The following is a 24,153-nucleotide window of genomic DNA, read 5'->3' as shown; positions in this document are numbered from 1 at the left end:
GGGGTAGGAGTTGGGGTTGCACAGGGGAATAAGAGGACTATTCAGAGTATAAGATTTACACCGTACTTTACTGGCAATTACAAAGATCTAGGCAATTTTCAACAATGCATCAGAGTAAACATCAGATAGAGATTTGGGCATTTCTTTGTGCACAAATTATGATATGCTGATATATAAACAAAAACGTTATCATTAACACTATTTAGAATGTTTTTCTACTTTCTTTTTTTCCTCCTTTATTAATTTATTCTTGTTACATCTCAATAATTATCCCATCCCTTGTATCCTCCCATTCTTCCCTCCCTCCCATTTTCCCCTTATTCCCCTCCCCTATGACTGTTTTTCTGTTTTTCTACTTTCTAGGCACGGAAATATTGTAAAAATGTTTTTAGAGTATTCCATACGTTTTTTGCCATCCTGGTTTTCAAAGAATGTTGACAAAATTACTGTATGTTATTTCATTAGACCGAGATTAGGCACTTGATTATGGAACTTCAGGTACACAAAAATAAAAACAGAAGAGGAAAAAAAAAACCAAACCCTCAAGCAAACAAACAGCCACCACTACCACCACAAACTCTCTTGGCCTGAAGTTCTAAAGATGAATGCCATTGCCACTTCAGACCAGCAAGGGGAGCAGTTACACTTTGAGACGAATTCTGTCTCTGCCGTTGAATTAGTCTTCTAGGGCACTTTAACGAGAGGCGGAGAATGGACATTTGGGTGTCACTACAATGGAAATGACAGATCATTTGAATGCACGAGATAAATACAGGCAACCTTGACCCTCGAGATTCCTTCTTTCAACCTCCAGGAGAAGGAGAACAACACTTGCAGATGAGCTGATTGGATTAATATGTTCGTGTAATTCAGGCACCAGGAAGATATTTAAGAGAACAGCCAAATTAACTGTGGGGTGCCGCTCTTTTCTTTGTTAATTATTTCTACACAGGGATAATGCTGTACGATCTGAGCCTTGAGACTGCAGAGTTTTCTGTGGACTTGAGAACGGACTGTGGGAATCCAGAGGCTTGTTGAATTCCCACAGTTGCATGACAGTAGGGAAGGCAGGAAAAGCACTTGTACCCTTGCAGCATACGTAATCGCATCTGCTTAGAGACCAATAGGTCTTGAATCTTAAGGCTTATGATGCGTGTCTTTTAAAAAGGGGTATCATTTCCATCAGTTCTTATGAAATCTGTAAGGCTTAATTTTCACATAAACTCTGGAAGCCTATAGAGACCTCTCTACCTAACCCTCCCTATCAGTTTTGGTTACCCTGGATTTATAGAGAAGAATGCTTGGGCTGGCAACAGGAAGCATGCCCTACAATATGGAGAAGGAAAAACAGAGCACTACCAATGCTTGAATGGTCACTGATTGCGTTTGTATATCCTGACCTTCACCTCAACACCAAAGCTATTTGCTGGGTCAGAGCCCATATTCTGCAAGCTGCAGAGTTTGCTAAAGCCAGGTGGGCTTCACTTCCTTTGAACACAATAACCATAAAGACACTGAATAGAGAACTGTCCCTTCCAGGAGCTGTGCCCAGGAGGGAGCAAGAAAGTGCCTAAGGAATGCAAAGCTAGAGGGTGCAAGCCCAAGATGGTAGACTCTGCAGAGACTGACAGATAGCAAATCTTCTTCTAAAATCACACACACACACACACACACACACACACACACACACACATGCACACACACGCACACACACATGCACACACACGCGCACACACGCACACACACATGCACACACACATGCACACACACACACACACACACACACACACACACACACACACACACACACACTCCAGCAACTTCCATTCAAGGCTTCCACTTCAAGAATGGAATCTGCTGTCATTATGTAAAAAGATATTATGTTTGTATACAGGGATCCTTTGACTAGTTGGAAGCTTTTCTTCATGAAGTTCCAAGAAGCATTTCTCGTTTCAATAACTGAAAACTTTTTAAATATATATTTTATTAATTAATTTATATTACATCTCAATTGTTAGTTCATCCCTTGTATCCTCCCATTCCTCTCTTCCTCTCGCTTTCCCCTTACTCCCGACCCCTATGACTGTGCCTGAGGTGGATCTCCTCCTCCTTTATATGCTCATAGGGTATCAAGTATCTTCTTGATAGCCTGCTATCCTTCCTCTGAGTGCCACCAGGCCACCCCATCCTAGAGTGCATTAGAAACATGTCTTCTTATCTCTTCTGTAAGTATCAGATCAGAAAATCCAAGCTTCAGACTCTATTGCACATTTTATTGAGTTCTCAAATCTGAGATGCTACAGTCCAGACTATATATATAGTCTTGTTACTGAGAATTTATGGAATATGGGGTTGTGTGGAACCCCATTTTTTAAGGTCAAAGTCTGGCATTTTTAGATAGCCTCTGAACTCAGTATAAAAACTGAGGATCACCTCATTGCCTGATCTGGGGGACCCTATATCCCCTAAGGAGCGTCACATAGCACTCAGGGAAGATTATAGGCCAGACCCATTGCTGATAAAACAAAAAAACAAAACAACACACACACACACACACACACACACACACACACACACACACACACACACACACACAAACAAACCAAAAAACCTGTTCAGTAAGTACCTGGGGATTCCTAGAGATACCCACCTTATGCTAATAAGATGTCTTGGTGTCTTGGCTGTCAACCAATGACCTTTAACCTGTACCTGGAGATTCTCCCCCACCCACAGGATGGGGCTATTGATTAAGTATCCCTGGCACCCCTAGCCCAGGGAATCAGACACATTCACCCTCAAACCCCTCCCTACTGCCCAAGGATTCATGAATAAAGGCTGGCTCACTCTCTCACTTGATTCCACCGCCATGACTGTCTGAGTCTCATCATTTACTCTGGGGAAGAATCAGTGCTGGATGCCTGGGGCTTGACAGTGATGGTGGAGCTGCCTTGGTAGCCCCTGAAGCCTGCTGCTCCATTGCCATGAGCCCAGGGCTGACCACTGAGGAAGCACCCTCCGGGCCTGCGTCTCACCAGACCCACCTTCTGGCTGGTTTTGGGTGGTGTCTCCTGGCATCCTCTGCTGAGATGAGCATGGCAGTTTAACAAATGGCTGTAATACTTTTGGTATCACCACCGACTTTTGGTACTCTTGAATTTCCACTGCCTTCTGATACCAGCAATCTCATTTTAAAAGAGTTAGGACTTGGTGGAAAACTCATTTCCACCTCGCCTGATGAAACCTGGAGCCTCGCCTAGGCCAAGTGCATGTGTCTCACTCTGAATGCTTTAAGCCACTCCTGAGAAAGAAACAGGACTTTTGATGTGGACATTCCTGTCTGAAGGCAAACAGTGCCTGGACCAGCCCACTGGGCTCAGAACCCAGGCCACAGCTAGGTGATGAATGAAAGGGCTAGTGATGTGGCTCAGTTGATAGTGTGCTTGTCCAGTGTGCTCAAGGTCATAGGTTCAATCTCCAGCAATGGGTGTAAAGGTGTACATCTATAATGGTAGCACCTGAGTGGTGGAAGAGGATGGATCAGAAGTTAAAGGTCATCCTCAGCTACCCACTGAGTCTAAGGTCAGTCTGGGCTACAGACTCCATGCAAGGGCTTGAACTCAGTTGACCATTGTTTGACCACCTAGCAAAAGACCTTCGAAGAGGAATGAGAAAAACATGTAAATAAAGCAACACTACCCAATGTTTGCTTTACATGTAACCCTCACTGACTTTAGTTCTAAATACGTAGGAAGTAAATAATAAATATTCCAAAGTTTAGCACAATCTGCAAGATCTATAAAGGGTAGGAATGAGAGTGTAGAAAAATATACAACAAACCCAGAAATTAAACCCCAAAGTAAGGTGGGAATAGGAGGCAGTGTGGTTAGGGCGAGTAGACAGAGAATGCGTAGGTAATGGTTTGGGGAGAAGTGGTTGATTTCTTCCACAGCTGCAGAATGAAGACAGTGACAAGCCAGGCAATAATGAAATGACAGTTAGAAAAGGCACTGGGGTAAAGTGCCAGGTGCTTAAAGCACGCCTAAGAAAGGACAGAGTGTATGGCGGCAGAGTACCCTGTCTAAAACCATATTATAAGAAGCACCCAGGATCCTTTGTGCCTGGGGAACACAGGGATGCATTTACACTATTGCAGGGGCTTGTTCACATCCTATGGGGGGTGGTGTCTCTTACGTGTGGGAGAGAATGCTCAGGTGTCCTGAGGCAAGGTAGGGAGAGACTGGGAGGTCAGTGCAACTGGCAGGAAAGAATATACGGGAGGCAAGAGGCTTAGAGGTGAACAGCATGTGAGTCACACCGGGACGGAAGAGCAGAACTAGCTTGAGGACTAAGCACAAAGAAGAGGAAGCTCTGGGCTTTCCAGACTCTTAATTAGTCTCTGGAGTTGTCTTCTCACAGAAACCTAGGGTTTTTTGTTCCAAACTGACAAGCTTTTCTAATATTTCAAATATTGCTCATGGAAGACCCCTGGATTCATTATCCTCAAAGATCTAGTGTAGTCAGGAGCTCCTTGCAGTCATCAGTCATGAATAATCACTGGCTGGGTGAGTCAACCATGCTCCCGCATGAGGGATCTGTCTTACATTAATTAAAATGGGAGTCAATAATGTGCAAAATTTAGCCTATATTTTCTTTATTACTGCCATTTGGCAAATTGAGAGCGAGAGCTCTTGCAATTCAAATCTCCCTCTAAGGAAGGTTTAGAAACTATCAAGATAGATCTTGGCAGCTCTCTCTTGGGTCCCCAAGGCTCACTAAGCATGTGAAGAGGACACAGGCTTTGCGCCTAGTGGCTGATGCAATAACCTGTGTCCACACGTGGGAACAAGTCTGTCTTGTCTGTTATAACCCAGGAAATTCTATATTGAGGTTGAAAATTGGTGCTCAGGGAGGCACAGGGTGCAGGCAGTCTGAGGGCTTGTTACTTGGCTCTAGTTTTACATTTGTGCTCCAGGAGTGGGTGGTGCTGCAAGACGGAGTTGCTACCTCTTGTGCCAGGGAAAAAGTGAGCAACACGTGGCAGGTGATGAAACTTGGGGTCCTAGGCTGCTAACTCTGAACAGAAAAGACACTTTTTATTTGAGTCGGGGTTGGGGATGAAGTTCAAAGTCTGGAGTATCTCTGCATCCTGCACTAGACCAGCGTTTCTCAGTGTCCTCCCGAACCTCATGCAGTCCATCACGCCTAGATGATGCAATCATGGCTTTCAGTTGCGGCGGAGCCCAGGGATGCAGCTGTATTTGCAAAGCCATCTTTTCAGAACCAGCTCTCTACGCTGCTTGTGAACATTTATTCATAGTCTCCTGCGTTTGTTCTCCACAGAGACTCCCCACCCACTGCCCAGAAACCAGCTCTTATTTCCAGAGAGTAATAACAACGGGCCAGTGCCCATTTCCACCACACCTTTCTGTGCGGCTGCTACAGGGCCAGGCTTTCATGGCCTCAGGAACACATTCTCCCTGCTTTACCAAACAGGCTCGGCGAGGCCATGCAACAACCCTCTGAGGACCAGGACCAGCTGCTTCTTCATGTAACATTTTAGTTTATGAATGCTTTCACACAATTACACATTCTTTTAAACTATGAGTTGGCTGTCGTCTTTGTCTCCATTTTACATGTGGTGACCTACTTGCCCGTGCCACATGGTGCACAGGTAGAGTTGAACTGTTTTTCGAACATGTGTCCTTCTATTCTCTATCCTGTCCTTGCCTCCATGAGGTCCTAGAGAACTCATTCGATCAGACACAAATTGCCAGACATGTCAGATCTCTTTATATCCTTGACCAAATGTACCATCTTCTAATTCTTCCTTTCCTCCCGCCCAGGGGAAAGGCTGGCTCTGCTATCTGTCCCTAAACATCCTCTTCTTTGTCTCTGGCTTCTTTTTATTTATTCCTATATTTTATATTCAGTCCTACTCAGGCAACGCTCAGTTCTCTCTCTGAACACCTGTCATTTTGAACACTTCATGAGCACCTGGAGTTGATCTCATCCCTTTATACGTACACCATTCCCGTCCACACGTCCTCTCAAGCCACAGCTCAGTCACACTGAGACCTATTTCTGGAATCATCCATGTACTTCTTTAACTCGATATCCCTGCTTGCATTGCTTGGAAGGGCTCCCATTTTCATTGCTTTAGAAATTCTATTCCTCCTCCAATTCTATCCCTTCAGCTCAGATGTCAACCCAAAATGAATATTTCCCTCCTGTTCTATTCACGTCGGATGGGTATTGGTTGTGTTGCTCAGTATTTCGTATACTGGCTAACACATCTCTCATCACATGGGGAAGTTGCCTCAGTCTCGTTTTCAGCTTATGATCTGCCCATATAAATGAGTACAAGAGGGTTTTACTTATAAAATGATCTGATTTTTTTAATCTTTCTTATTATCCTAGATTTGTTTTGTTTGCCTTGAGAAAATATTGAGCTTCTAGTTAAAAACAAAAACAAAAACAAAAACAGGAAAAAAAACGCTTGCTCTATGGTGTCATCAAAATATTAAGAGTGTATTATTATCTCTCTTTCATATGTAGAGATAGTATTTCATCCAGGAGAACAATGCTATGAAAAGCCATCAAAAATAAAAATGTATACTTGTTAGTTTTAAAAAGATAGGAGTTGATCCTTTTCTATAAAAATTGCTCCCAAGGCATGGTGGCTCGTGCTTGCAATCTCAGCATGGAGATGCTTGGACAGGAACATTTCTGCAAGTCTGAGTTCTTGAGAGCTTTATAGTGGATACTGAGCCAGGCTAGGATACCTAGCAAGACTATCACAAAAGAAAAGGCACGTATAGTCACATATGTCACAATATTCAATTTCAACAGACTGCAGTCACAGGCTTGGAGTGGGGGGAAGGTAAAGTAAGTGTAAGTGTGCAGTATGTGAGTCAGAAGTTACCGAATGGCACACAACTTCCTTCCTCTCAGTGCTGTGATTGGCCAATAAAGACTAAGGCCACATTTACTTAATGACATGGATCCTTACTTGCTAGCTGAATCTTTTTGCCTAAAGAACATGATATGCCTGAGCCATGAAAAGATTTTCTCAGGAGTTGCAAGTCCTTTCCCTCTGCACCCAGCCAATCCAATTCCTCGCAGACTGTCCAAATAAAATTTCAGGCCTCGTCTAGACCGAATGATGTGTAGTGGCGATATCTGAATTGATAAGGTTTAACTGGATTCACAAATGAAGGCATTTTGACACTTAAAAAACTGTAGTCCATGCCTCAGGGAAGTAGCATATAGTTTAAAATAGAAACAGAAAATAATATTTTTTTCCAAGTAGGACAAGTATTGCATATTCCATGAGTTGAAAAAACATTAGCAAAGCCTCTCATTTTTTTTTTTTTAAACTTTTGGATTGAGGTCCTGGTCGGCTGGTTTCTCTCCTCACCCTCAGAGACTCCCCACCCCCTCCCATAGTAGCATGTGGGCTGTGGTTTCTGGTGCTCGCCATCCCCCAGTCAGGTACTTAGAAGCAGCCGTAAGAGCTGTAGATGTGCTGCGTGCTCTGCTAGGTTAAGGAGCAGAGGTGAGAGGAAGCCGATACTCACCGATCCTGGGCACGTGCTGCAAGGGAGCTCCCAGCCGCCATTCTGCCAAACAACAGAAAGGGCATTTCTACATCAGTGCCATACATAGCCAAAGGCATTTAACACAACTTTCCACATGGAGACGTTTAACAAGGATAGTACTGGGGAGGGGGGCCCTAAAACAAAGCATGCCACCCCTTGGGCTTCTGGTGACAGGTTAGGTGTTCCTTAGGAAATGTGGCATTGCTCTCAAACGTTGCCATATATAAACATGTGTCAAGGAGGAAGCCGGGAAGTTGGGGATGAAATGGGTCACGCCACAGATGAGGATTTCTCTTGAGTTAACATTTTACTTTAAAATCTACCAGCATATTAATCTATGATATCTGACTTCTTAATCTTTCTTATTATCCTGATTAAGATAATTGTATCAGCCACACTCTAGGGCAGGAGTACTTGACCAATGAAGAGACTTTAGGTTTTTTGTTTTGCCTTAGTGATATTTTGTTTATTTGTCTTAGTGTTTGATTTCCTTTTGAGAGGAAGAAGGGAGGGAGGAAGAGAAAAAAAAGTGTGTGGGTAGGGAAGTAGAGAGGATTGAAGAAGAGTTTGGGAAGGGAAAGAATATTATCCAAATACACTGTATGAAAATTTTTTACAAATAGTGAAATTTCATAGGCAAATTGTACAAAACTGAGTACTCTGGATAGGCATGGCTGAGGAACAGGAATACATGGGTAAGTACGTTGGGTTCATCTGAGGATCTGCGGTGCAGTATCGGATACCTTAGTGTGTAAGGCTAGAAGGACAAAGTGAACTGATATCCAGGCAGATATGGATTCCAAGAGAAGCGACCCATGGTCACTTATATCATCCAGAAGCAATGGGAGCGAGTTCTGCAGGGAAGAGCTTCGCGGAAGTTCTTTTCATCCTAATGAGCAAGAAGGGCCTTTTCTGCCAGATTGAGTTGCTCAAATGTAGCATAGCTGTGTTAACTCATTTATGAGACAGGAGAGGAGAGCCTTGGCCCACGCAGGCATGGACTGTGAGCATCCTTGTCACCCTAGAGCATTCTAATTCTCCCTCCTGAGTACATCACACGTACTGTATTATGATATATTTTATACTATATCATGTATTTTACACATAGCATTAATTATATTTAGAATATTTGCTATACTGCCTATGTACTATATATTTAAAGTACAAATACAAAATGTAGCCATCTGAATGCCTAAAAAAATCCCTTCAAAATATGTCATTTCAAATATGAACCAGTACTTAAGTGCTGTGGCTTAAGTCATGCTAGGAACATTAGGCTTCTGCCGTGTCCTGTTCCATTTAAATAACCTGCTGTCGGCATGACTCATTTAGAATACTGCTTTCTCTTGCCCTAATTAAGACCACAAATCCTCATTCCTCTTATCTTTTTAATCAGCCTTTCACCAAATTTCATTTGTTTAAAAATATACCAGGCTATCCTTGCATCAGCGAGGTGAGTTTCTGGCTTTAGGGTGACTTAGAAAGACACCCAGGAGCCTTTCTGAGCTGCACTGGTTAGAGTGTCCTCATGTGAGGTCTCAGCCATCCCACTGATTGAGCAATTTCTGCATTTTGGATGAAGGTATTTATAAGTCATTTATACAGCTCATCAATAAAATATAGTCCTTCAGTACGGCTGATCCCCACAGGTTGGAACCTGATATGTAAACCTGCCGCTTCAACCTACTTTAGTGTAATTGCAACTTGACTTGAGCTGCTCGTCTGTGTCCCAGCAGCACCATCAAGGTCACAGCTTCCTCACTTGGCCATGAGAATACTCTTTAGACCTCAATACCATGTCTTCCTCCACACATCCCCCAGCATGCCATTGTCATTTACATGCACCATCACTCAGTGGTGGAAATAATTCAATTGTTGCGGAAAAGGAGAAACTCCAGTTCCAAGTGCATCTACTCTTTTTATCTTTGATGATATCTCTGGTAGTTTGCATACTGGTTACACAATGGATTGCTCTCAATAGTGTGGTTCTGAAGCTCTCTGGCTTATAATGATCAAGTCAGTTTCATAAGGATGTGGCATGGCATGTGCTCCCCCTCAATGGCTGGGGTAGCAAGGCAGGGTAAAGCCACCTGTCAATACTTTAGTGAATCTGGAAACGTGGCATTGGGACATAAGGAATTCATTCAGTGACTACATCCCCTTTCCCGCCTACTCCGTCTCCCCTACACATCACAAGTGGAGCTACACTAATTAGACGATGCTCCTCTCCTACACTGTGCAGTAAAGTTGCTGAATGCTACCATGATTCAGTTTTACTCTTCCTTATAAGCTGTCCCAATCTAATGCAGTGTCAAGCATAAATGTATGTGGAATTAAATTAAAAATTTGAGAGATACATATATTTTGATAATCTGATAAAAAGACAAAAGAAGTTTTAGAAACTATTTTCAAGGGAAAATATTTGTCCTCATCTCCTAATAACAGCAGTTGACTGTGGGCTCTTCAAAGGCATTGTTCCTGTCTAACTTCTAGATCATTCTTACTCTACTTACTATCACGTGTGTGTGTGTGTGTGTGTGTGTGTGTGTGTGTGTGCACGTGTGCGTGAAGGTGCCCATAAAGACCAGAAAGGGGCATCAGATTCCTTGCAACTGGAGTTACAGATGTTTGTGAGCCCCCTGGTGTGGGTGCTAGAGTCCAGACTCTGGTCTTTTGATAAAGCAGTGATCACTCTTAACTGAAGAGTCCCAGCCCCGCCCCCAGCCCTTTTCTAGCAGATCCATGTATTAAGAGTCTAGGGCGCTGTGCTCAGGCCACACTGGCTTACTAGCTAACTGAACATTTACTAAATACTATGGGTATCTTTCCATTTGACAACCCGTCCAATGCATGTTGTGTATTGTGCTTACAACTGAATATGGTATTAAAATGTAACTGGTGACATGCACAGTGCATCAAAACTAGAATTTTCTATGTTGTCCCCATCTTTTACTCTGAGGAGTCATTATGCTTTACTTTTGTGTACAGCTAGCTGCACCTGTTGAAACTGGAAGTGAAAGCCATTGTTACGATGGAAAACCATTTTTAAAACCCCAGCACTTCACCAGCCTCTATCTGGAGGACTGAGAGTTTAACAAAGCGTGAGTATTATAATGAGCCATGAGGAACTCATACTCAGGTGAGAGAAGCAGGTGTGACTGTAGGTGTTTTCCACTGGAAGATCTCAAAGTCATCTCCTGGCCACATGAAATATTAATGCAGTTATAGTAGTCACCACCCCCAATAGAAGAGACCAAGACAAGAAAAGGTGACACAGCTTCCTGAAGCCACACAGCCAGTTGTCAAAGCTGAAGCAGATCATTTGCGACTTCCAAAGTCTTCACCTTAAGATTAAACTAAAAGCTTAATTATGTGTCTCTGTGTGTCTGTCTGTTAGTGATCATGGCGGCCAGACACATCAGAACTTCTGGTGCGCACCACAGGTAGTTGGGAACCACCAGCCCTAAGTGCTGGGGACAGAGCCTTTGTGGCATGTGCTTTGAGCCACCGAGCTGTTTCCCCAGTTGCCACTTCCCAAAGCCTAGTTCTTACTAATGAGACAGCTTTTGCTCTCCCAGCTAAGTCATTCAGATATATGGCAATTAACACTGTCTTTATTTTGAGAATGGTTACTTGATGCAAAACAAACACAAGTGTCATGGTGGAGATGTGTGGGTCCTTCGATGTCGTGTTTAGATGCTAGAGCTAAAATTGTGTCTTGATTCCTTCTCTTGAAATAATGACGTCATCTTGATGTAACTTCTCCTCTTGTCTTTTAAATTGCTGAGTATACAATTATTTGATCAGTAAGAACTGTGCTAACTGCTAACAGAGACCGGGTGTTATTAAGCAGCAGGCATGCTGCCAAGTGCTTTCTGTGGACCTATGTTTCACATCAGAGAAATTGCTCAAGAACACTGCAGAGAGTAAAGCTACGAGTTCCCAGACTTGCGCTTTCTTAAATAGTTCAAATCTGAGGTCATCTCTCATGGTCCCCAGTTCAGTTCCTCTGAAATGAACCAAGAACTGAAAAGCACAAAGCAGAATTGTTTTAGATTTGCATTTTCTTTTTCCTAATAATTTACCATTCTCTTCTTGACTCCTTAGTCTATAACTTATGGTCACTCGACTTGATAAATCTTTTCAAAACATATTCGTGGAAGCAGTAACTATTTTTTTTTTACATACTTGCGTGTCAGCATGTCATTGGTTTTTATAATTTGTAACTGCTTTATTTTATGGACAAAGGAAATTATTAAGGATGGTGTGGGAAGGAACTCAACGGACTCTTGATTCACCTGTAGCCGCTTGTGGCCTGGAGAGCTCTTGTTGTTGAGAGCACCAGCCTGCATGTGTGTGGCAGGAAAGGATCCAGGTGTTTCTGCATGCCTTTTGTTGATTAGACTGGTTCTTTGACAACTCTTTACAAATACATGGTACATTCAGTTTGCTCTCCCGCCATGCGCTCCCCCCTCTCACCTACTCCTGTCTCTGGCGCCTTCTCTCTACAGGCTCTTTCTTTATCCATGCCTTTTTGTTTTGTTTTGTGACCCATTTATTTTCACCAGGACTATATGTGGTGCAGCCACAACTCCAGAGCTGCCTAGCAGAGCTTGGGTAGGGGTGGGGGTGGGGATAGGGGTGGGGAAATCACTATTTGGACTACAACTGATGAGGACAATTGTCCTTTCACAGAGACTGTAAGGTGGTGAACCGATCATCAGGAGGTGGTTAGGGCTCCTCAGCTGTTGATAGGCACAGTCTTGTGCAGGGCAACCAGGAGCTTCATCAGGTAAATCACTGAAGAGGAGGTGGGAAAAGAACTATTTTGTGTGATATTTTATGTATGTATTTTTATTTAAAAATTTTTTTTACTTTTTTTCCAAGATATATATTATTTTATTAATTTGTTCTTGTTACATCTCAATGGTTATCTCATCCCTTGTACTCTCCCATTCTTCCCTCCCTCCCATTTTCCCCTTATTCCCCTCCCCTATGACTGTTCCTGAGGGGGATTACCTCCCCCTGTATATGCTCATAGGGTATCAAGTCTCTTCTTGGTAACCTGCTGTCCTTCCTCTGAGTGCCACCAGGTCTTCCCCTTCAGGGAAAATGGTCAAATATGAGGCACAGAGTACGTAGAGTTGGATATGTATGTATTTTTAAAAATATTGAAGTTAAACGTTAAAATGTGAGAAGAAGGAAGACATTGAGTATGCCTATTATTTTTCTTAAGACTGCAAAACTAAGGTGAATCTAGAGTTTGGTGCAGTGTGACTTTTTTACTCTATTTCATTGTTCCTCAGGATCCAGTGCACTTGCCCACCTCAAAGAGGAGGCAGAAAAATAGAGAAGAGTGGTCGGCGGGAGACCAGAGCAGCAGAGAGCAGTTTGTCTTAGGAATTTTCAAAAGAGCCTGTGGTTTCTTTGACTTAACCCAGATATTTCTAGACTTCATACTTGACTGATTCAACTGAAAGCGGGGGTTGGGGCTGGGTTTTAGCAAACCCATTTTGTTTGCTAATAGGGCACAAAGAACTGGCTTTTGTAGTTCTGAAATTGAGAAACCCCGAAAGGGCATGACCTCTTACTAGCAAACAATAAACAATGCAGAATAACCCAATGGTCCTGTGGGGGAACCAAGGATGGGGTGGAGCTTAAAAATGCATATAAGGGTGAACAGCAAAGGCAGTGAGGTAGGTGATGCTGACCTCACCGCACCCTTCCTTCTGCTCTTCTGGATCCCGCAGCTTCTATGTCTCTCAAGTTCTGCTCTGGCTAAGCCTGTGGAAGCCCCAATTTTGAGGAAGTTTCTGCCTGCCTGACGAGGGAGCATTGCAGCAGCTGTTCTGCCTGAGTAGCGACAGCTTTCTTGGCAAGCACAGGTGATTTCAGTTTGAGTTGAGCCCTTTCTCCATTTTTTTCCCTTGGCATTTTCCAAGGATTTTTTTTTTCAGAAGAAATGTAGAGCCAAACCAAGACTTCTCTGTCTTTGTGAGGATTTCATTAAAAGTTTAAGATCTCAAATGGCTATCCATCCCTCTTTTGAGGGTTTGTTATCAGTGCTTCCAAATATTTATACCCTGGGCCATTACTTGTCTACACTTTCAAAGTGAGGTGTCCAGGTTTATGTCAGCTGCAGACATAATTATTGCCATCGGTGGGATTTACAGAAAATGCATCTTGCTTCACTAGTTTTAGGAAGGTGATTATGAAAGAAGGATGCTCTACAGCATGGCAGGACCATGTGGGGCTGTATGAGTAAGGGGCTTTGTCAGTTTAGTGAAGATTGCAGAGTTGGTTAGTCAGTTAAAAGGAAGCACCGATCAGAAAGAAGGAAGCAGGGTGAGCCTCAGAAGCTGTGTTTGAGGAACATGCTTGAAGGGCATCCTTTGTAAAGCCAGGCTCTGCTGCAGAAGAGGCAGCGTTCTGGCCTGTCACTCTGCCAGCAAAGGGCGTGGTCAAGACAGGTCCCCCACGGGAGGACCCAGCACATGCTCTGTATCAAGCAGTGAGAAGAGAATGCCACCATGAGGGCTGTGCATGGGGCAAGCCCAAGAGGCAGCCTCAAAAAGAAGAGCACTGTGAAGGCCAGGACACTTGAGCCCCTGGCTGGGCCAGACTGTCAGCTACCCCAGGGGTCTCCAAACTCTTCCATCTATAAAATGTTTTCATGTTTATCTTTGGTTTGTAATTCCAGGAGACAGGACAAAAGGTAAACAGTTCTTAGGAATCAGTCATTCACGATTTTCCACATAATGCTATATTATTTAATACTGTTTTTCATAGTGCTTTCCTAAGCCTGGCCCCCTATGGGCTTGGTGGCTGCTCACTAGGTACAGGCTGGTGAGCTAGCTAGCCTCACCGCTGACACATGATCAGACAGAGCTCTGACTGTTGGTTCTGCCAGGTGGCTTAGTGGGTAAAGTTGCTTGCCACGAAGCCTGAAGACTTGATTTTGACCCTTAGTACTCACATGGAAGGTGACAACTGACTCCTGAACACTGTCCTCTGACCTCCGACTCAAGAGTTTCATGCCACCCCCTCCATCATAAAAGGAACAAACCATCTCTTTCACTCTTATCTTATCTTATCTATGTTTGATCCAGCTCTAAATATGTATGTTATGTATCTGTGTATGTTTGTATATATGCATGAGTGTGCATGTGTGTGGTTGTGTGAGTGTGCACATGTATGTGTGTGAGTATGAATGTGTGAGAGTGTGGGTATATGTATGTGTTTGAATGTGTGTGTGTGTGTGTGTGTGTGTGTGTGTGTGTGTGCGCGTGTGCGTGTGTTGCTAACATTAACCTCTCTGGAAAATCTTTAACCTTCCTTCACTTCTCCAAATTCTAGCATCCAGGAGGGTGGGTTATTGATGGATCAATGCAGCTAACCTTAAATGAAATGTGCAATCCTTTCTGCAGTGGCCCCGCCTGAGCTTGCACACGTGTGTATACTTACACAGACAGCGCTTCCTGCCATTCACGAGTGCAGCTCTGGCACAGCGCAGCACCTTGTTACCACACTCTCTTCTAGCCTCTCCCCTTGATCCTTTTGCTCCACATCTCATACTGACTTACTCTTTCCTTCTTTGAAAACGTTATGCTCACCAGCAGTGTTCTAGCCAAGACTATTAAGGCTAGCTAAGCAAGACCTAACACATCTGCCTCCAAACACCTACTGCTGATCCATTTTCACCTTGATGTACCAAATTAGTTAGCTGTTTAAAAAACAGTTTTACTGGCATTAGTCTCCTCTTGAATGCCTCAATTTAGTTTCCATGGTGAAAGGAGTCGGTTTATCTCTACATTTGCCTAAAACAGGCTTTCTGCTCACTTGTGTGGCTCGGGGCTCTCTCACACCACGTCTAGAAGTCTCCAGGCTATGTTATCTCTATCTCAAGCCTAAAACACCTGGATCTCTTTCTTCTGCCTCTGAAAGTTCTAGTCTTTCTTAAATAGGCATGGATGATGGCTTCATCTCTGTGTGCACAGTGGTGGCACAAGAATTGTTGTATGTTGGGCAGGCTGGTCACAGCTCAGAGGTGAACTGCATGGCAGGCCAAGCCCTTTAGCTTTATCAACTTACTTATCCCTTAACTTTGCCTGGTAAATATTACCTCTGTCCTTATGGTGGCTCAGGGATGACAGTGACCTGTCTAGGTCACAGAGGTACCCAGTGCAGGTCCTGGCTGTAAATGACGTGGCTTAATGCAGCTTCTGTTGAGAACATCCACTTGTATCAACTGTCTGCCACCTCCAGCCTCCTGGAGGAAAGGCTCCCTCTCACTTGCTCCCTCCCTCCTTCCTCCGTGCCCCCTCTCTCTGAACCAGTGACAGCCTCACAAGAACTCCCACAACAGTGGCAACAGTCACCACAGAAACCACAGGAAGTCCTGACAGGGACTGGCCTGCTTAGTGCATAGTGACATGCCACTTTCTCCACATTCTGACACATGTACAGACCATGTATCCTAAACCCTAAAAATATCTGTTCTGTTTCCACATTCAGAATATGAAAGAGGTGATGACTGAACTTTAGACACCAGACTATCCATCCCTTTCTTCTCCCTTCCTTTCCTCCCTCCCTCCCTCCCTCCCTCCCTCCCTCCCTCCTTCCCTTCCTCCCTCTCTCCCTCCCTCTGTCATCATGTCCTCCACTTCCTCCTCCTTTCTTCCATCCTGCTTCTTGCCCCTTCTTCCTTCATTTCTTTCTTCGTCTGTCACTCACAAACCCCACACTTGTTTTGTGCTTATGAATAGTGTGCATTTGGGTTTGTTATTAAAATTTCCATGCTAAATAATAAAACATAGATTATATAAAATTATACCTATTGCTAAACTTTACTCTGACCCTACCATGGCCTAGATATTAGCTTCTCTTGGTGAGTGTCAGGTCACTTTTCCTTCATAACAGCTCTGTGAGAAAACTATTATGGTTTCTATATCATGTCTAAGATGACCAAGCTGAGTGAGGTTAAGGTCATACGACCTTAAGGGGCCAAACAAGGACTCTGTCCTGATAGTTTGAGTACAGCCTGCCCTCCTAACCTTTGCTCTTGACTCCCTCCAGGAATAGACAGAACTTCATGGCATCCAAAGGGCAGATGTGAAATTAGCTTCGTTCCTTTTGAAAAGAGCTCAGTACATAGTAACGGGGGCAGCAGGAGCACTTCCAGCATTATCACAGGCTCTGCCTGAAAGCAGTGGCCTGACCTTTACAAAGTGAACCTCTCAGGGCTGTATCTAGCTCATTTGTTAAATGAAAAACTAGCACCAAATAATCCTGGGAATTCCTCCCAGACATGGGAGCCTGTATAGTCACAAGGAGGCTGTGTGACAGGGTCTTCAGAGTTTGAAGCACTAGGCTTCGCAAATTAGCCCAGCACACAGTTGTCAGTCCACCACAGTGCCTTGCTTCTAAAGCTCCTGGCTTGTTATGTCGGCCTCTACTGCTTATGAGTGTCTAATAACGCAACCCAAATTCTACTGGGAAATATAGGGATTTGACCTATTTGCCAACCTGTGCACTGCATGCTCCAGAGCAAAGTCTCGGTTCTGAGTCCTTTATCATCCTCGTGGGCAGCTGTGAGTTGGGTGTGAAACTTGCATTCACATATAATGCTGTCTCTGTTTAGACTCTGGCTGGGTACTGTACCCCATTTAAAAATGTACTTGGTTCACGGGGGTGTTTGACCTATGAAGATTTTTTTTTTGCTTGTTGTGTATGTGTGTGAGTGTGCATATGTGTTCATTTTCATCATTGCTTTGCAAACAACATAATCCCTGTCAGCATTTTCTTTCGATCCAAGATAGCCTTATCTGTGCACTATACTGCTTAGAGTAATCATTTTGTAGGCTTTGATGAGTGCGAGGCTAGCACTGGTTACTTTGAAATCTCCTAAATGTCTCTAGTGCAAAGTCCCCTTGTCACTTCCGAAGCGGCACACATCTCAGTGTGCCTCTGCCATTCAGGCTCTGTCTGTCCCTCACATGGCAAGCGTCTGCTCGTTAGTCTTCACAGAGTTTTCTAACTCAGCAACTTCTTCTATTCCCATGGGTCCTTCTTTGGTTTTTTATCACCATTATCCTTGGCCTAGATCAGTGGTTCTCAGTCTGGGGCTTGAGACCCCAACAGGAGCTGCAGTATCAGGTATCTCGCATATTAGATATTTGGATTATGATTCATAACAGTGGCAAAATTATGATTATGAGGTGGCAATGAAAATAGTTTGATGATTGGGGGGTCACCATACATGGGGGGACTGTATTAAAGGGCTGCAGCACGAGGAAGGCTGAGAACCACTGCTCTAGATGAAGTCAGGAATATTGAAGATGCATCTTTGCTTGATAGGTAATAGTCATTTGACATTTAAAATATGCAAATAGAAACTCCTTCTCACTTCAGTCCCTTCCCCTGCAACACTGTCCTCTTACGTCCCAGTGCTGCTCAGCCTGACTTGCCCAACCTTTGTCACTCCTCCCTAACCTGTCCCTTGTCTGATCCATTGCTACTTCAGAAATCTATTCTAACTTTGATAGCATCTCATTATTTCTCCTGAACTCCTTTTGGTCCAGACCATTTCACTTTCTAATGGCTTACTTCAACAGCTTTCTAAATGGTATCTTCTTCCCACTTTGTTTTCTAAAACTCTCTTCTACATCTGAGAGTTTAACAGGAAAAATTACCCCATCCCCTTGTTTAAAATTAGCCAGTGATTTGCTGTTGTGGATGACATAATGCCTGAACCCCATACACAGTTACGTAAGTGGGGTGCTGGCCTTGCGTTTGCCATGTTCGTCACACTCTCACCACACTTTTACTTTGGTCAACCAAATCTGTCCTTCCTGAGGGCCTTTGCACTTGCCGTTTCCTCTTTTCCAAAATATTCTCATAGTTAGCTCCTTCAAACTTGTCAAGGATCTTTTCAGATGCCATCTCCTCAAAGAGGTTTACCTAACATGGTGTCCTACGTATAACCACCAAATTCAGATATATTATTCCTAGCTAGATAATGACAAATGGGAAACAGTGCCTGCTGAAGAAAGTTACCTCAAATTAGACAAAGTTCACAGTTTACTGCATCCCTATGAATACTGGTTTGAGCTTCTTGCAGGTACACCAGGAATGATGTTTCTGGAACACACTGTGGTTTCCTTGTGTGATCTTCTGTTTTCCACAGCGTTGTACCATCCTGGTCACCCAGAAGCACAGTGCAGCTGTCCCCTCACTATGTATTCCTGCAGCTTGGCATCATCTGTGTTTTTGATAATATGTTTTCTAAAAGGGGGAGGTGGTTTGATTTTAATTATTCTGGTAAGAATGATGCTCACACACTCACTTGTATGTGTGCCCCAAGCTGAGAATGAATAGATTTTCATCTCCCCCTTATCTACAATTATAAGGAGAAAATAAAGATGGAACATTAAAAAGAAATCTTGCTTGCCTCTTGCTTGTCTGACAGATCTGAGAGCAATCTTCTTGCCCAGCCCAATATGATATGATATGCCATTTGTAGTATATGATATATCATATGTAATGTATCATATATATATATATATATATATATATATATATATATATATACATATATAACATATAATGTAACATGACAGCATTTTCACAGAAGGGGAAGCAGAAGCATGTCTAGCTTGCTTTATTTAAAAATTTCTGTATTTTATTAAGAATATTTTTAAATATGTGAAAATGTGAGAAAAAAGAAAGCCTCAATTCTTTTTTTATATTTTTTAAATTGAAAAATAAAATCATTCATATTACATCTCAATTGTTATCCCATCCCGTGCATCCTCCCATTCCTCTCTCCCTCCCACTTTCACCCCATTCCTCTTCCCTATGGCTGTGACTGAGGGGGACCTCCTCCCCTTGAATATGATGCTAGGGTATCAAGTTTCTTCTTGGCAGTCTGCTATCCTTCCTCCGAGTGCTATTGGGCCTCCCCATCAAGGGGACATAGCCAAATATGGGGCACCAGAGTTCATGTGAAAGTCAGTCTCCAGTCTCCACTTAACTGTGGAGAATGTCCTGTCCCTTGGCTAGATCTGGATAGGGGTTTGATGATGACTGCATGTATTGTCCTTGGTTGGTGCCATAGATTGAGCAGGACCCCTGTGCCCATCATAGTGTTCTTCTTATATGTTTCTAGGACCCTCTGGATCTGTCTATTTCTCTATCTCCTATACTTGCCTTACCTTAGGATGTCTTTACCTCTATCCCACTTTCCTGGTAAGTGATGACTTTCATGGGACCTGCCCCTTGGGCTAGTGTCCAGTTATAAGTGAGTATATACTATTTGAGTCTCTCTGCTTCTGTGTTAGCTCACTCATTATGATCATTTCTAGTTCAATCCATTTGTCCACAAATTTTGGGAATTCCTTGTTTTTAATAGCTGAGTAGTATTCCATGGTGTAAATGTACCACAGCTTCTGTATCCATTCTTCTACTGAGGGACACTTAGAAAGCCTCATTTCTTAATGTCATTCTCTCTCTTTCTACTTCAGACAGAGCAAATGGTGTCAACACTCCTCACCTGCTAGGTGGACCCAGCATGTCCTAAATCTCTAATAAACTCCAAGGCAAGGCTTGACACTGTGCACTTCTTTAGAATGTACCTGAAAACAGGTAACCTGCTGGGTAAAACTTGGATGTTCAGTTTTTGTTGGATTTTTACTGTAGTAAGAGCACAGAATATGGAATCTGCCCTTAAACAGGACTTGAGTGTACAATACGCTATTGTTAACTGTCTGTACAATGCTGTGTGTGGCCAATCTCCTGAATGCTTGATGCCAGAAGAGAAAAAATGAGCTTCTCAACAGCTGCTGTGTCTTTACTTTTTTGAAAGATCTGAGCTGAGTATTAGTTTTGTGTCCTTCTGTCCCTTGGCTCAAGGTCACTTAGGTGTTTAGGGGCATATTTGCTCTCTCTCTTCTACAGACACTCATCATCAGAGACAAGTGATGTAGTGTCACTTACAGCATTATTAGGTCTTCTTATATAAATTCTGCAGTTAAGTGATTTTTTTAAAAAGAATTCCAAATGGATTGCAACTTGGCCTTGGCATTTCCATTTCCATCAGTAAACATGAACCATGCTCCTTCCTACTTGTCATCTTATATGCAAATCTTTATAGCCAGGGCAAAGCTCTTCCTTTGACATTTTCACAGGAGTGACAATGGTGAATTTCATTTGATTTCTGGCTTATCCTATACAGATCTTTCAGTGTTTAAACTAACACAACACAGTGTCCTTTGAAGAAAAAAGATTGAAAACAATGTGCAAATTGGCTGAGGCATCACTTTGCTGCATACATTTCTGCAACCAAATCTTATACATTATTTTAAAATAGAGGATAATAAAGTGTATGTTTCAGGGTCATTTAGCTTTTGTTTGATTTTTATAATAGCTCAAAGATTTTGTCTCTGACCTATAAAACTGCTGCAAAGCAAGTGTATGCAAGGCTTCCTGAGTCATTTGTTGAGATTCAAATATCACAACTATAGTTTAAAAACCAAGAACAGGATGTTAGTTGCATTATGCCATGAAACCAGGACTTTGTTCACATAAATTAGGGAGGTGTGATTTAAGATTCTGCTAAGAATTTGAAAAATCAGTCAATCAGTTTGTTCTTTTTTGATCTGTTTCCTCACACAGATGAAGAAGTTTGTTTTCTTGTGTTTTAGATGAACACTGGAAAAGTAAATTGAATTCTAGGAATTAATTTATTGTTTACCTTAAAAATTATTATGTACTTTTGCCCTGGGTTAAGCAAAGAAGAGGATGACTTTCTAATGTACTCAATGGCTAAAAATATTTTTGTCAGTTTTAATTCATACCCTTTTGTCCAAAACTGTTTTAGTTAAATCATAGTGTCATCTAGTTAGTATTTTACAAAACAACAACCACAGTTACATATGGGATCAAGACAAGTAAAAGTTTTGGATATGGAGCATTATGCTGCAGAGAGTGTGCAAACATGTCTATTAAGGTCAGGTTGGCATCATTTGATAGTTTGCAAATGCCTGTGCAATTCCTGAGAAGTCACTGCACATCTGTTTCTCTTAAGCACAACAGCTGCCACTGTTCTCCTATGCAGAAAGCCTGGATGACTGAGACACTGGAAATGGCATATAAACCTTTATTTTTGGGAGGTGGTCAACAATTGTGTTGACCCCCCTCCCTCATCATCTCCAGGTCCCACCCTGCCTTCCTCAGCACCCCTCATCCTTCCTCTAGTCCTCAGAAAGGAGTCTTTCAAGTCTAATCTGGGCTGCCTTTACCCTCTTCCCCTGTGGCCTGGCAAGGCCACTGTGAGAGGAGAAAGTGATCAAGGAGTGGGCACCAGAGTCCATGTCAGAGGCAGCCCCTGCTCCCTATACTAGGGACCCCATAAGGAGACTGTGCTGCCTTTCAGTTCCATCTGAACAGAGGGTTTGGGTCTTCACCATGCATGGTCCTTGGTACATCAGTCTCTGCAGCACCCCATCCTCAGCCTTGGCTGTTGCCTCCAATGGTCTCCTTGTGGAACTCCTGTTCCCTCCAGGATCTTCTATGCCCCAACTCTTCCATAGATTCTCTGTGCTCCACCCTTAAGTTTGGCTGTGAGTCTCAGCATCTGCTTTCATCCCTCACTGGGTGGCGTCCTTCAGAGGACCTCTATGGTAGGTTCCCATCCTGTTCCTTCTCTTCAACTGCTTCCACCCTTCTGAATGAGAATTAAGCATCCTCCCTAGGTTGCTCCATGTTATTCAGCTTCTTTATGTCTGTGTATTGCAGTGTGGATATTATGTGGCTAATATCTGCTTATAAGTGATATAACATGCATGTCTTTCTGACTCTGGGTTACCTCACTCAAGATGATCATTTATAGTTCCATCCATTTGCCTGAAAAATTGAAAGATTTCTTTGTTTTTAATAGCTGAGTAGTACTCCATTGTTTAAATGTACTATAGTTTTTTTTTTTATCCATTTTTCACTTGAGGGACATCTAGGTTGTTTCCAGATTCTGTCTATTATGAATAAAGCTGCTATGAACATAGTTGAGCAAATATACTTGTGGTATGGTGGAGCATCTTTTAGGCATATGCACAGGAGTAGTTTAGCTGGGTATTGAGGTAGCACTATTCCCAATTTTCTGAGAAAGCACCAGATTGATTTCCAAAGTGTACAAGTTTGTATTCCCACCAGCAATGGAGGGAATTTTCACATCCTCGCCAGTATGTGCTGTAACTTGAACTTTTGATCTTAACCATTCTGACTGGTCCCTGGCGACTAAGGATACTGAACATTTCTTTAAGTGTTTCTTAGCCATTCAATATTCCTCTGTTGAGAATTTTCTGTTTAATTCTGTACCCTGTTTTTAAATTGGATTATTTAGTTTGGTGGTGCTTAATTTCTTGAGTTCTTTATATATTTTGGATATTAGCTCTCTACCAGATGTAGGGTGGGTGAAGATCGTTTCCCAATCTGTAGGCTCTCACTTTGGTCTGTTGACAGTGTTCTTTACCTTACAGAAGGTTTTCAGTTTCATGAGGTCTCATTATTAATGGTTGATCTTAGGGCCTAAGCTGTTGGTGTTCTGTTCAAGATGTTGTCTCCTGTGCAAAAGAACTCGAGGCTCGTCTCCACTTTTTCTTCTAACAGATTTAATGTGTCTGGTGTTATATTGAGGCTTTTAATCCACTTGGACTTGAGTCTGTTTGCATTTTCCTACATGTAGACATTCAGTTAGACCAGCACCATTTGTTGAAGATGCTATCTTTTCCCACTCTATGGTTTTGGATTCCTTGTCAAATATCAAGTATCCATAGGTGTGTGGGTTTAATTCTGGGTTTTTGATTTCATATATCTACACACACACACACACACACACACACATACATAAATACATACATGTCTGTTTCTATGCCAGTGCCATGTAGTTTTTATTACTTTTGTTTTATAGTACAGCTTGAGATCAGGGAAGCAGATAACTCCAGAAGATCTTCTATTGTATAGGATTGTCTTAGCCAATCAGAGTTTTTAAAATATAAAGTTTAGAGTTTTTTCAAGGTCTGTAAAGAATTGTGTTGGAAATTTGATGGGAATTGCACTGAATCTGTAGATTGCTTTTGGTAAGATGGCCGTTTTTACTATTTTAATCCTACCTATCCCTGAGCATATCAGATCTTTCCATCTTTTGACATCTTCTTCAATTTCTTTCTTCACAGACTTGAAGTATTTTTCATACAAGTCTTTCACTTGCTTGGTTAGAGTTACACAAAGATACTTTATTATTTATGGCTATTGTGAAGGATGTTGTTTCCCTGATTTCTTTCTCAGCCTGTTTGTCATTTGTATACAGGAGGGCTACTGATTTTTTTAGTTGATTTTGTATCTAGCCACTTTGCTGAAGGTGTTTATCAGCTGTAGGAGTTCCTTGGTATAATTTTTGGGTCATTTATGTATACTATCATATCATCTGGGAATAGGGATAATTTGACTTTCTCCTTTCCAATTTGTATCCCTTTGATTTCCTGTCTTACTGCTCTAGATAGGA

At 42.6% G+C, this 24,153-nt stretch overlaps 1 protein-coding gene across 5 annotated transcripts in view; it reads right to left on the bottom strand.

Moving 5' to 3' along the window:
* Positions 1-24,153, bottom strand: part of CHST9 (carbohydrate sulfotransferase 9) — a 258,823-nt gene that overhangs the window by 94,819 nt on the left and 139,851 nt on the right. For 3 of the 5 annotated variants that reach the window (XM_084778422.1, XM_084778421.1, XM_084778424.1), the window contains one exon: positions 7,578-7,619. The exons of the other annotated variants lie outside the window; for them this stretch is intronic. In XM_084778422.1, coding sequence (XP_084634548.1) covers positions 7,578-7,619 — 42 coding nt within the window. The remainder of the gene's footprint in view (positions 1-7,577; positions 7,620-24,153) is intronic. 5 annotated transcript variants of the gene reach the window in all.

Source organism: Acomys minous (genome assembly GCF_964271855.1).
Source record: "Acomys minous genome assembly, chromosome: 4".
NCBI lineage: Eukaryota > Metazoa > Chordata > Mammalia > Rodentia > Muridae > Acomys > Acomys minous.
The sequence above is the reverse complement of the archived record's forward strand: the minus strand, read 5'-3'. Positions and strand labels throughout refer to the sequence as shown.